This window comes from Homalodisca vitripennis, chromosome 3, assembly GCF_021130785.1.
Source record: "Homalodisca vitripennis isolate AUS2020 chromosome 3, UT_GWSS_2.1, whole genome shotgun sequence".
Classification (NCBI taxonomy): Eukaryota; Metazoa; Arthropoda; class Insecta; order Hemiptera; family Cicadellidae; genus Homalodisca; species Homalodisca vitripennis.
Window position 1 is genome coordinate 85203665 of NC_060209.1, and position 13205 is coordinate 85216869.

The following is a 13205-nucleotide window of genomic DNA, read 5'->3' on the forward strand; positions in this document are numbered from 1 at the left end:
ATTTACAAGACGAAAGACGGACCGCGAACGGTGGATGTCACTTCCGGTGCCGCACAAGGTTCCATCTTAGGCCCGGATCTCTGGAACGTCGCTTACGACAGCCTCCTTAGGTCCGTGATGCCGAAGGAAACGGTTTTAGATGGGTACGCCGACGACGTCGCAGCCCCAATTGCTGCACGCAACGTGGAAATAGCCCAGCTTAAACTGAACCAGGTCATGCGAGTCGTTAACAGATGGATGGAAAATCACGGCCTGTCGCTCGCTTTGAGCAAAACAGAGATCGTGATTTTGACTAAGAAATGAATCGACACCGTCGTCCCATTAAGAGTGGGAGATGTAATGGTCCAGATCACGCGAGCCGCAAAATACCTTGGCGCTTTGTTGGACAATAAGCTGACTTGGAGGGACCAGATTTTTCGTACAGTGGACTCAATGTACAGGCCTCTAAGATGGTAACTCATCTTAGCAGGCTCATGGCCAACGTCGGCGGTCCCAAGTACAGCAGTAGAAGACTGTTAATGTCTACAGTCCAGTCCGTGCTCCTTTACGGGGCTGAGGTGTGGGCAGACGCACTAAATATTGAATTTTATCGGATACGGATCGCCCGGGTACAGCGTCAAGCTTTAGGCAGGGGAGAGGAATGAAATTTATCAGCGAAAAGGCGAAATCTGCAAGGACACGGCAAGGACTGAGGAGCGCTCTCGTACGTACCAGCAATGGCAAAACAGCTGGCAACAAGACACCCGTGGGCGTTGGACTGCCAGACTTATCAAACAAGTCCAACCGTGGGTAGAACGGCGGCATGGCGAGGTGGATAACTACCTCACAATGTTTTTGAGTGGTCACCTGACACATAATGTTGAAGTAACAATATACACTATTGTGTGTTTGTCTCATCCCATTAGATCGCGATTGTGTCTTCTTGTTGCACGGATCGTGTGTATCCTCGTCTATAACAGCGGTTCTCAACCTTTCATGTATTGTTCCTACCTTAGTAAACTGACATTTTGTCACGCCTCCCCTCTACCATCATTATCTTACGTGATCAACACAAGTATTAAAATTTCAATTTGTAGGTTAACATATAAGTTGGATTTTTATGTTTCTAAATTAAACATCTTATATATATATATATAAAATATATATATATATATATATATATATATATTAATTACTGAACGATTCATATTACTTCAGGCACCTTTCTAAACATATAGGCTTTTTCTTACCGCCAATTAATTTCTGTAATAAACCAATGCACGTGAACATCAATAAATCACAGTATTATAATTGTTTTATTAAATCTACAAAAAGTTAGTTAATGACACTATGATATCAATCGTTTTGAAACTTGGTGACAATGTTTGAACTGTTTGTGTAGTAAAATTTGTTTTGTATTTTATTTTAACTGTGACAAAGCGCATCGCAGTTAACTTTCGATATTTTGAATTTAAATTATCAAATTTTGAAAATCCAAATTCACAGAGATATTTGTATGTGGATAAAAATCGCATTAAAATCTTTGCAGCTTTCAAAGCAACTTGCTGGTAAAAAAGAAGATAACTCAACCAAAAATCTTCAACATCTATGTTTTAAAATTCCTTCATGTTTAAGAATTACATTTTATGTCGATTGCCTATTTCTGAATTGTGGTCAGGAAGTACACCCAAATTTATTTAAAACGTATATCTCATCAACTTAAATTAACCACTTCTCTGTCCTAATTATGTCGAAAATACTAACCAATTTAATTTATAAGATACACCAAATGCCGTAATATAAGGTCTTGAATTACGTTAGTTAATTCCAGCAGCATATGTATCTTCAACACCATTCTCATTTGAAAACTTCCAGTAGAGTAGGGTCTCACACATCTAGGCCGCATGGCATATTTACTCTAAAACATCATTGAAAATAACGCACTGAGGTAAATAAAAACAGCTTATGTCAATGAAAATTAACCTATAATATGATCATCACTATACATTATTTTCTTTTACAGTGATTTGACCATTTATGAGCTACTACAACATTCAACTTAGATTGGTTCAACACACTGCAGCACACTACTAACAAATCATGCAAGCGTCAAGAATTACACAATAAACAATGATCCATAAGCATTAAGAGAACTGCTTGAAAGCCGTGTTCCAGATCACTTTCTGTTATTCTAATACACTGACGCCTCCCTTGAAAATCGTATACAACCCTGGCCTGTCTTACAGAGTTGTATAAAAAGCGTTGCAGATACTTTAGTCAATTACAGTTTACCTCAAGAGAATTGTATTGTTAAAAGCTCTTTCGCGTCCCAAGAATGCTTACAATTAAATATCATGCATATTTGATTTAAATCTACCAAAACTCTAATCTCTGTAAGTAATTTTAAAATATAAAAAAGCAAATCCAACTTTGTTAAAGATTTGGGTTAATTTGTCATAAATAATTTATTTAAATAACGAAGTAATGTTATTAACTTAAATGGCGAGACACTACTGAGTATTTTGTGAGTAAATTATGATCATTAGGTGTAATCTCTACCCTCACACTCCAACTGGCATCTCCACATTGACCAGAAAAATCAAAAATTCCACCAGAGTCTTCATCGGAAATTCTCAGTTGGACAAGATTTGTAATAAGCATCTTAGTGTAAATGGTATATGATACTCACTAAGCTAAGAGATGAGCTGTATTAATCTTTCTGTTAAGGCTGCAGATGGACTGGCTGGTAGTACTCTCTGAAACAACGGACGACTAGAGTCTAGAATAGGAGTTTTTTAACAATTTATTATTGCTATTTCCAAGAGATTAGCACAGTAAAAAGATCAGTAAGGTGGAGTAAATTTCAGTAGTTAATGAGCATTCAAGAACGAGGTCGTTAGTGTTCAAATGATCTGGAGTCAAAGATGAAAATCTTATATTATTGAACATATTAAATGGATATATTGGTAAACTTCAAGGCAGTTTAGTTTAGTACAACTCTTAAATTGTCTGTGAGTTGAACAAGTTTTAGATATCAATAGATGGTTACCTGCAGACTTCTATTTTTATAATGCAAAATGTTTTAAAGAAAATCAAAAGATACTCAAATGCAAAGTTACAAAACTAAACAAGAAACCAGCTCAAGTAATAATAATAAAAATATTATTTGCGTATAAATCGATAAGGAGATTTTTTGGTATGCGTATTTACTCATATAATTTACTCCTTATAATATTCCTAATAATAATAATAATAATAGTAATAATATATAACTGATTTAGAGCAGACTTACTTTGACAAGACATTGCCCACATTGAGAGCTACCGTTTATTCAATTTTTGTATTGTTGGTTATTCGCTGAGAACTTTTTGTATTCGCTGAGAAGCCTAAAGTAGAGTTTGGATGAATCTAACAGACAACAATTTCAACAGCTCAAAGATTTCATGTGGTTAGTAAAATATCACTTATAATTTGCTACTGTATACATAGGAATAAATTTAATTATCAATGAGACTCTTATGAACGAAAACGTATTTAATCAAATTTCATGATTCATCAGAAAAAATACATATATTGTTCTTCTCTTTACAATGTGCGACTATTGCTTCATTAAATTAATTGTGTAACTAATTTTTAACTAATGACTAACTTACTGGCAGAGAGAACACAAGAAAAGGTGGACAGGTGATTTCGTGGTCTCCGTGGTTTGTGGTTATATCACTGTTTTCATACTTGACGAATCTAAAACTATCTTAGATTACTAGTCTAGTTGTTTAATTATAATAAATGACAAGGAGAATTCAAATATGTAGATTACATTAAACTTCATTATGAATCATGCGTCAAATTTAAGTTCATAAGATTTTAAATCTCTTAGATGACATCGTAAAACAGGTTTACGGACATTTTCCACTGTTAATGTTACAAAAAACATAACAGTACGTCTCAAATATCGATCGTCGTTTACTATTAGTTTTTGGTCAGTTCTCTGTAGTTGGTGGTGAGCATACCTGTTGTAACCTGTATTCATTAGTTCAGTTTTAATAACTACTGTTTCGTTTTTATTAAGTGTGTATTTCAGTGAGTGTTTGGATGAAGTTGACACACGACATGGTCGTGATTCCTGACATGCGTGTCACAAACTCTGGTATAATTTGTTTATTTTAACAAATATTTTAGCTATATGTTAGGTTAGTTATTCACCTGAGCAATATATCAAATTGCAGATCTCGAGCGCAGTGTTAATGTTTTTTTGTAATACTGAACGATGGCAAAAATAAGAAAAGAATCCGGTTTCCTTTACAATCCTTTTATCGTCAAAAACAAACTTCAAGCAAAGAATGGTAAAAATTTTGTTCAACAAAAATGTCTTATGACACATAATTTTATTTACAAACTCGGCTTACCTTCGTTTATAACAGAATAGGAAAAAAACAACCACTGCAATCTCTTTGATGAAAAAAAACTGTTAAATAGTGAATAGTAGATATAATATTTAATATATTATATAGTAATAATTAATCTATTAATATATGTTATTAACTATTAATATAAGCAAAGTTTCCTTTTTTTCTTCCAGTAGGTATGAAATAAATTCATTCATAAACATCAGTTATTAACTTAGAGCAGATACATATACACTATATGTGTACCCCAAATTCTATGCCAACTGCTCTTTCAAAAGACGATAAAAATCGTCAAGTTTTCATAGTCTTTTCTTCGATTTTTAGGATCGGCTTAGCTCAGGGCCAGTTGAAATAAACAGTAAAAATAATCTAAGCTTGTAAAAGAATAAAAAGGTTATATCCAAATTTAGATTGTTAAATGTTTAAGTACCAATTAAATATCAATATAAACAACGTTTCAGGAATGAGTATCTGCTTTCTCGTCCAGGAAGTATTATAAAGTAAGATTAAACATAATGTAATTATAGAAGACAAGCGTAATAAAATAAAAGTAATGCACAGTTTCACTATTAATTTATTTATAGTATTATTCCCTTCGCGATTTATAGCACAAATGTCAAGAAAATATCAGGTAAAGGTTCACGAAACGTTGAAATGAGATTTTTCTCATAAATAACGGCAGCAAGTATCCACTGTCATTCCATCCTGTCTAACTATCGATAATCGATAACGAAACAAATTACTGATTAGTTTTTTTTATTACTAGATTAATATATTTGTTAGGATTGCTGGCCACTAAATGCAATAAAACATCGAGAAAGTTTGGAATTGTAATCTCTTGTAGCAACGTGATTACGGATATCTCTTAGTAATCCTGAAATTTTGATCGTGTCTGATCAAAGCCAGTATCAGCCAGATTGTAGCAGCATCACACCTGACACTGACATAGAGCTACCAATCTGTTAGAAACAACCACTTTTCTGTCACTGTTTTGTTCTGTTAGATACTTCTGTGCAGACTTAATTATGTGCCAAGTTGTATAATATTTGTTGAATATTCCTAAATTAACTTATATACATATTATTATTATTAGCGCTATATACAATATTATTTCCCATCATAAAACAGGACAATATTGAACTTCTTTTGTTTTACCCTATTCAGTTTTAAAAGTCTTTGCCATAAAAAAAATACTATACCTGAGTACAGGTATGTGGCTTGTATTTGGCGCAATTTGTAGGTTCGTTTTGCCAAAAAATATTTAAATTAGTTGTACTTTGCACATCAATAGTTATAAATATAGAAAATGCAATACATTTAACACGTTTACACTGGATACGAAGTACAATTCTTAATTGAATTAAAGCAATCAGTTATAAGTTATCCACTATTACTCGTTGAATACTTTTAACTTCGAAGGAGCGATCCGTTTTATCATATCCATCTCTTTAAGATAAAACCTAAAAACTCTAATACGTGTAAGAGTATTATTTTAAAAATGCCATTGGAACTAAGGCGCTTACTTTTCTCCTGAAAACTCAGCATATTACATTTCATATGATGTTCATATCAGGTTTTAAGCAATCTTTCCTACAGTTTTAACATTTTTCCTTCGTAAACATATGTTTTGTACATTGAACTCCATCTACAAACTATATTTATTTTGAGATTACGCTTCCTGCGTTCTAATAATACCCTCAAGATTATATTGGTACTTTTGTATAGAATAATATCGGGTAAATATAGCCAACTCATCCCAAGTCGTCTATAGTAGTTGTATAAAAACGGTTGTGGTTATGGGGACCTAAGTCTGATTAGTTTAACCAAACAGTCACATATAAATGGTTGATAATGTCCGTACAAAATAAAATATCCTACTGTTTACTTGTACAATGTTTTTGCTTCTCATATTCAGAATTAGCAGGGCGTAACTTTCTGCGTAATATGTGTGTGTTTATTTCATTACACAAACTATGCAATAGGCAAAGTGTAAGTGGGCGTTATGGTGATAATATGTAGATAAATTTTAATTTACGCCAATTAACTCCTCTCATAAATTGTTATTATTTAATCACTATCTTTGTTCTTACTTTTTGTTCTCTAAAGCATGATACTGAGAAATTGCACTTATGATATACGGAATAACAGGATATTATGGATGGGTAAGGTTTGGGGATAGGGGCCGGCTCCAGTTGAGAATGGATTTTGGGCATTGCTCTCAGTCATATCTCTATCCAAGAAGGGGGAGCCAACTTTGTAGCCTCTCCAGTCAAAACAGGCAGGGGATGGTACACCGTCTTGTCTAGTCTAATAACAGACCTTAAGGTTCAACTGGAAGATATAAACAAGCCAGAAATGAACTTCCTGGGATAATCTACATTTTAATCATACGCACAATGATAAATATAATTATATGCCGTTTATTTTACACCCGCTGTTCTGTCTTTTCCCTTTCTTACTACCCTTTGTCTATACTCATATCCTCTCAAATTGTTCTACTTTCCAACTTCTACTTGTTAGTCATGTTCACTTTATAGAGATGGCCGAAATATACAAAGTATACTCGTACATCCATAGTATGAAAATATTTATTCCAGACTTGTTTACAATTTCAATAAAATTGTTTTTTTAACTATCCAAAATAACTTTGGAGCCGAGTTAGGTACCAAGGCGAGGTACCAAGGTTAGGTTGCTGTTGGAATTGGACGTTACATAAAGTGCACAATACAAGGTGCACACAAATAGTTCGATCGACTTCATGCAGTTGCCCAGCTCTGACGTCAGTCAACCGTTCAACTTCGACCAAGTTCGACAATGCCTCCTCCAAGTTAGTGCTACCAAAGTGGCGATCGCCCTCTTTATAGCGTCACGTCAACTGATCAAAGCTAAGCAAAGCTGTCAACTCCCAACCCACGCCAAAGTGCTGGAGTTATTCGTCCAACTATAACTTCTCTCTTTAATGTGCCAACAGAGAAGCCCAATGATTAAAATGATCTTGTTGTCGTTGCTTCAACGGATTAGTATCACCTAATCCCAAAAAGTGGAATGTATACCGACCCTAGACTCTAGCAGATATTGTAATTGAATCGTGCAAAACCTATGTTATCGTGGACGAGTTGAAAGATAGCATTAATTAGGAATAGAATTAATTAGGATAGGAATAATTGGCTAATTTTAGCAAAACGGGAAAGTCAAACGAAGGATATTTCAGTTACTTTCTACACTGGTAACGTAATATACTGTACATAATGAATTAGACTGATATGATCTCAAAAAATTGTTAAAAGATACGAAGAGAGGCCTTTCACTGCTCAGAAGGGATGTTCACAAAGGTGCAAAATGAGAAATTCTTAGTTTATTCCTGGCACGAGCAAGTCACAAGCAGTTCTTGGTGCAAAGAGACGAAGTGACCTACTTGGCTCTATAGTAGACACGGTCATGACTTCCGCGTCTTCTTTTCTCTCTTAATTACATCTTAAGAGCAAGGATGTAGTTCATAAATTGGAGAATTAATAATCATATCATTTACTGATTTATATACTAAATTTGATTATTGATTGTATTCTGTACACAGATTTTTCTTTATTATAAATTAATTATTTTTTATCGTTTTAGTTTACTTTTTAGATAATGCCTTGGATTACCAAAACGTGAATGAATAAAAACCAATAATTTAATTCCTCAAAGTGAGGTATTATTTCTAACTATAGTACATTTCTAATTAGAAGAATTTTTTTAGAAATGTTAACATACAATTTTATAAACTCGTGTGAGAGAACTCTATGAGAAGTATGTATATAAAACTTTAGTTTATATAGTATTTATTAAATATTTTGGTTTTGGTTTCCCTATAGAGTGGTAGTATAGAATTTCTTATATTTCTTACTATGCGGTATTACATTTTAGTACGATATGTACCATTACAAGCCTTGCTTGTGGTGAGTAAACTGTCGTTTAATGCACGTAGTCCTCAGATTTATTATTTGAGTATGTAATGTTAGTTTCTTGCGAAAACACTAGTTAAGTGTTAAAATTTAATTTATATATATTTACACTATTAATTATAATACAGCCGATGGTCAAGCGTGCAATGATATTTTTCGTACTTTAGTAATAAAAAGTATTTTAGTTATTAATAGTGCAAAAGTACAAATCCAACATTCTAAAAAAAATCGTAAACAGATCCGTAACTGCCCGAAACAAGCCGCGACACCGCTCGCAATACGGATCTGTTTACAATAGACAGTTGTATTGACGGCACTGCTCTCCAATTCTTGTATATAACTGCCCGAAACAAGCCGCGACACCGCTCGCAATACGGATCTGTTTACAATAGACAGTTGTATTGACGGCACTGCTCCCCAATTCTTGTATATAACTGCCCGAAACAAGCCGCGACACCGCTCGCAATACGGATCTGTTTACAATAGACAGTTGTATTGACGGCACTGCTCCCCAATTCTTGTATATAACTGCCCGAAACAAGCCGCGACACCGCTCGCAATACGGATCTGTTTACAATAGACAGTTGTATTGACGGCACTGCTCTCCAATTCTTGTATATAACTGCCCGAAACAAGCCGCGACACCGCTCGCAATACGGATCTGTTTACAATAGACAGTTGTATTGACGGCACTGCTCCTCCAATTCTTGTATATAACTGCCCGAAACAAGCCGCGACACCGCTCGCAATACGGATCTGTTTACAATAGACAGTTGTATTGACGGCACTGCTCTCCAATTCTTGTATATAACTGCCCGAAACAAGCCGCGACACCGCTCGCAATACGGATCTGTTTACAATAGACAGTTGTATTGACGGCACTGCTCTCCAATTCTTGTATATAACTGCCCGAAACAAGCCGCGACACCGCTCGCAATGCGGATCTGTTTACAATAGACAGTTGTATTGACGGCACTGCTCTCCAATTCTTGTATATAACTGTCCAAAACAAGCCACGACGCCGCTCGAAATACGGATCTGTTTACAATAGACAGTTGTATTGACGGCACTGCTCTCCAATTCTTGTATATAACTGCCCGAAACAAGCCGCGACAAACCGCTCGCAATACGGATCTGTTTACAATAGACAGTTGTATTGACGGCACTGCTCTCCAATTCTTGTATATAACTGCCCAAAACAAGCCACGACGCCGCTCGAAATACGGATCTGTTTACAATAGACAGTTGTATTGACGGCACTGCTCTCCAATTCTTGTATATAATATCTGTTTACAATAGCCAGTTGGACGGCACTGCTCGCAATATTTATTATTCCACTGTATATATAACTGCCCGAAACAAGCCGCGACACCGCTCGCAATACGGATCTGTTTACAATAGACAGTTGTATTGACGGCACTGCTCTCCAATTCTTGTATATAACTGTCCGAAACAAGCCGCGACAACCGCTCGCAATACGGATCTGTTTACAATAGACAGTTGTATTGACGGCACTGCTCTCCAATTCTTGTATATAACTGTCCAAAACAAGCCGCGACACCGCTCGCAATACGGATCTGTTTACAATAGACAGTTGTATTGACGGCACTGAAGATACAAATTTATACCAGGTACAAATAAAACCATTCTCATAAAGCTGCAAATTTCAATTTATTCGTTTCAAGGAGTGCATACATGGCCGATGGTAAGGAAAATCTCCTTACCCTTCTATGTGAACTATTCAGGGCGAGCCTAGCCTGTGGGTACATACCACAAGTCTGGCGTCTCAACAGGGTGGTCTTCATCCCTAAAAAAAGGGGAGAGCGGACTACTCTGTCCCTAAATCTTTTCGTCCCATCAGTTTATCTTCGTTTCTACTGAAAACATTAGAAAGACTGGTGGAGAGGCACCTGAGAAAGGGAGTTCTCTCAGACACTCCCCTTCATCGCAACCAACATGCATACCAGCAAGGCAAATCCTGTGAATCAGCACTGCACCAACTAGTCAGTAGGATTGAGGATAGCCTGTCCTGCCAAGGAATTGGCATTGTGCACGTTCATAGACATTGAAAGAGCTTTCGACAATGCCAAATTCACTGCAATGGTAAGTGGAGCACAGCGACGTGGCCTCGAGCCAGCTCTGTGCCGGTGGCTTAGGGCCATGCTGTGCTCCAGACGCATCAGGGCCGATCTCAATGAAGTATCGCTTGTGATCGCACCCACAAGGGGATGTCCTCAAGGAGGCATCCTGTCACCTCTACTGTGGAATCTAGTAGTAGATGGTCTACTTGAGGACCTTACTAACAACGGAATCTATGTCCAAGGATATGCAGACGACATAGTCCTTATGGTACAGGGAAAAATATACAAATGTTGTTTGTTGATATCATGAATACCAACCTTCAACATGTACACAACTGGTGTCAGGGAGAGGGACTGAAAGTAAATCCCTCTAAGACAGTAGTTGTACCATTCACTAGAAAAAAGAACCTAGAGTCTCTTTCTAGGCTGAAACTCGCATCCACTCAGCTGGAGTGGTCAAAGACAGTCAAATATTTTAGGACTGACTCTAGACCATAAGCTTACGTGGAATGATCATCTTAATAATATCCTGCACAAAGCAAAGTGGGCGCTCATGACGTCCAGGAGACTTGCAGGAATCTCATGGGGCGTAAAACCCCATATAGCACTATGGCTTTACAAAGCAGTTGTAAGGCCTCAAATCACTTATGGTTCATTAGTCTGGTGGACAAAGGTGAATCAGGTAACTGCCTAAGCCAAGCTTGAAAGCTTACAAAGGCTTGGCACAATCTTTGTAACCGGAGCATTCAGGAGCAGTCCCTCAGCGACCCTCGAGGTGGCTTTAGGACTTCTACCTCTTGATGTCCATATAAAAGCTGAAGCGCGTAAGTCGGCTTATCGGCTGATGGTTGCTGGCTTGTGGAGGAATGGCGCGTCTAACGCGAGCCATGGCGCCATCACTGAAGCTGTAAACCCAAGCGCTATTCTCGAAATGGTCTCCGACACAATGAGAACGGAGTTCGTATTCAATAAGCCATTTTCTGTTGACTTCTACTCCAGAGATGAGTGGAAATCGCAAGATAACATCCCAACAATAAGAAAGAGCTTTGTCTGGTACACGGATGGCTCGCTTATTAAGGGTAGAACTGGATATGGAGTGTTTAGTCAATCCCCTAGAACTGCCCCTTAGCGGCAGTTTGGGTCTGAACTGCTCCATATTTCAAGCCGAAATCTATGGTATCCTAGCCTGTGCCAACCTAGGCCTCACCAGAAGGTACCAGGGAATGAACATCTGTATAATGTCAGACAATCAGGCAGCTCTTTAAAGCTCTTGACTCCAACAGCATTTCATCCAGGCTTGTGTGGGAGTGCTTTAACACTCTCTGCAAGCTTGGATCACGCAACTGTGTGCGTCTTGGTTGGGTACCGGGCCACACAGTCATAGGTGGCAACGAATGCGCCGACAGGCTTGCCAAAAGCGGAGCAAGCATGCCATACACCGGTCCAGAACCGAGTTGTGGTATAAGCAAGTCAGCCGCTTACCAAAGTATAAACAAATGGTCCAGGAAGACACACCGCTTGCGGTGGCAGAGTCACCAAGGACAAGCACTCGGCAAAAGACTGCTTGCCGATTCTAGCTCCGGATTCACCAGATGGCTGATGGGGCTGGGCAGGGATCGGGTTTAAGCAAGTGATTGCCTTGATCACTGGACACGGCCACTTCAGGAAACACCTAAACACTCTAGGTTTACGAAATGAGGACTCGGAGTGTAGACTCTGCAATAAGTCTGAAGAGACTGCAAAACACATAATACTGGACTGTGAGAGACTGGGAGCAAGGAGAAGGGCTCTTTTCGGTGATAAACAACCAGGCGACGAACCAGATGCTAGTATCGGGGAAAAGCTTCTTAGCCTAATTAAGGGCACAAAGATAGGCTTACCCCTCTAACATCAAAGGGGCACACAATAAGCTCAGGTTGACGTGTAAGGATCTATGAATCCACCCCAATATCCCAAAGGAAAAAAAAAATGGCCGATGGGAGTAATGAATTCAATTATATCTCGTTGATAATTTTCCTGTTTTTTACTGATATTTAAAACAATAAAAAAGATAATATTCTTAATTTCATAATAACACATTTTAGTGTATTAAATGTATGTTTGTTCTTGAGGTATTACTCCAGACTGATATTTATGGTGTTTTGTTACACACTAAAAACATTGTCTTTTCCCAATCATAATGTCTTAATTAGAATTTATCGCAAAATATTCATACGACAACATTCAATTTAATAGTGTTTTCTATAACTTCCGACGTATAGAGAAGGAAAATATGGCATCTGCTCGCTACATAATTACATAGCAAAATAATCATGCACTGTCCATTCCAATGCTTTAGGAGCCTAAAGTCACATTTTCGGGGTTCTCGAAAACGTTATAGTACCACGTTATCTATGCAGGAATTATCATACTGTATTATAATGTTTGAATATTCATCTGCGTAATACTGCTAGATCAAAATTAGCTTATTATAAGATATACAGGTTTGACACATATACACAACACAAATCAACTAAGTAATTAACACTACAGGGGTTACATTATATGGATATTAATCTTATCCTACAATCTGACAATGCTGTTGTAATTTACGTTATTAATTACATTTACATGGAGGAGGATATTAAATTGACAATAACCTTGTTTGTTTTTTGTTCTATAACATAACTACTAACATCAAAACACAAATTGCAATATTTTAGTAGAATAAACCAAGAGGTTTCAACTAATATTTGATTTTAAATAAATTATATTATTTAAAAGTATTGTTAAAATGTATGTGTAGTTAAGGACTA

At 36.9% G+C, this 13205-nt stretch overlaps 1 protein-coding gene across 1 annotated transcript in view; it reads left to right on the forward strand.

The window, feature by feature from the left end:
• Window positions 1–339: 339 nt before the first annotated feature.
• The window catches only part of LOC124358268 (histone-lysine N-methyltransferase SETD1B-like), a 47461-nt gene continuing 34595 nt past the window's right edge, over window positions 340–13205 (forward strand). Inside the window, exon 1 of the mRNA XM_046810561.1 lies at window positions 340–452. Within this exon, the coding sequence (XP_046666517.1) occupies window positions 340–452 (113 nt within the window). The remainder of the gene's footprint in view (window positions 453–13205) is intronic.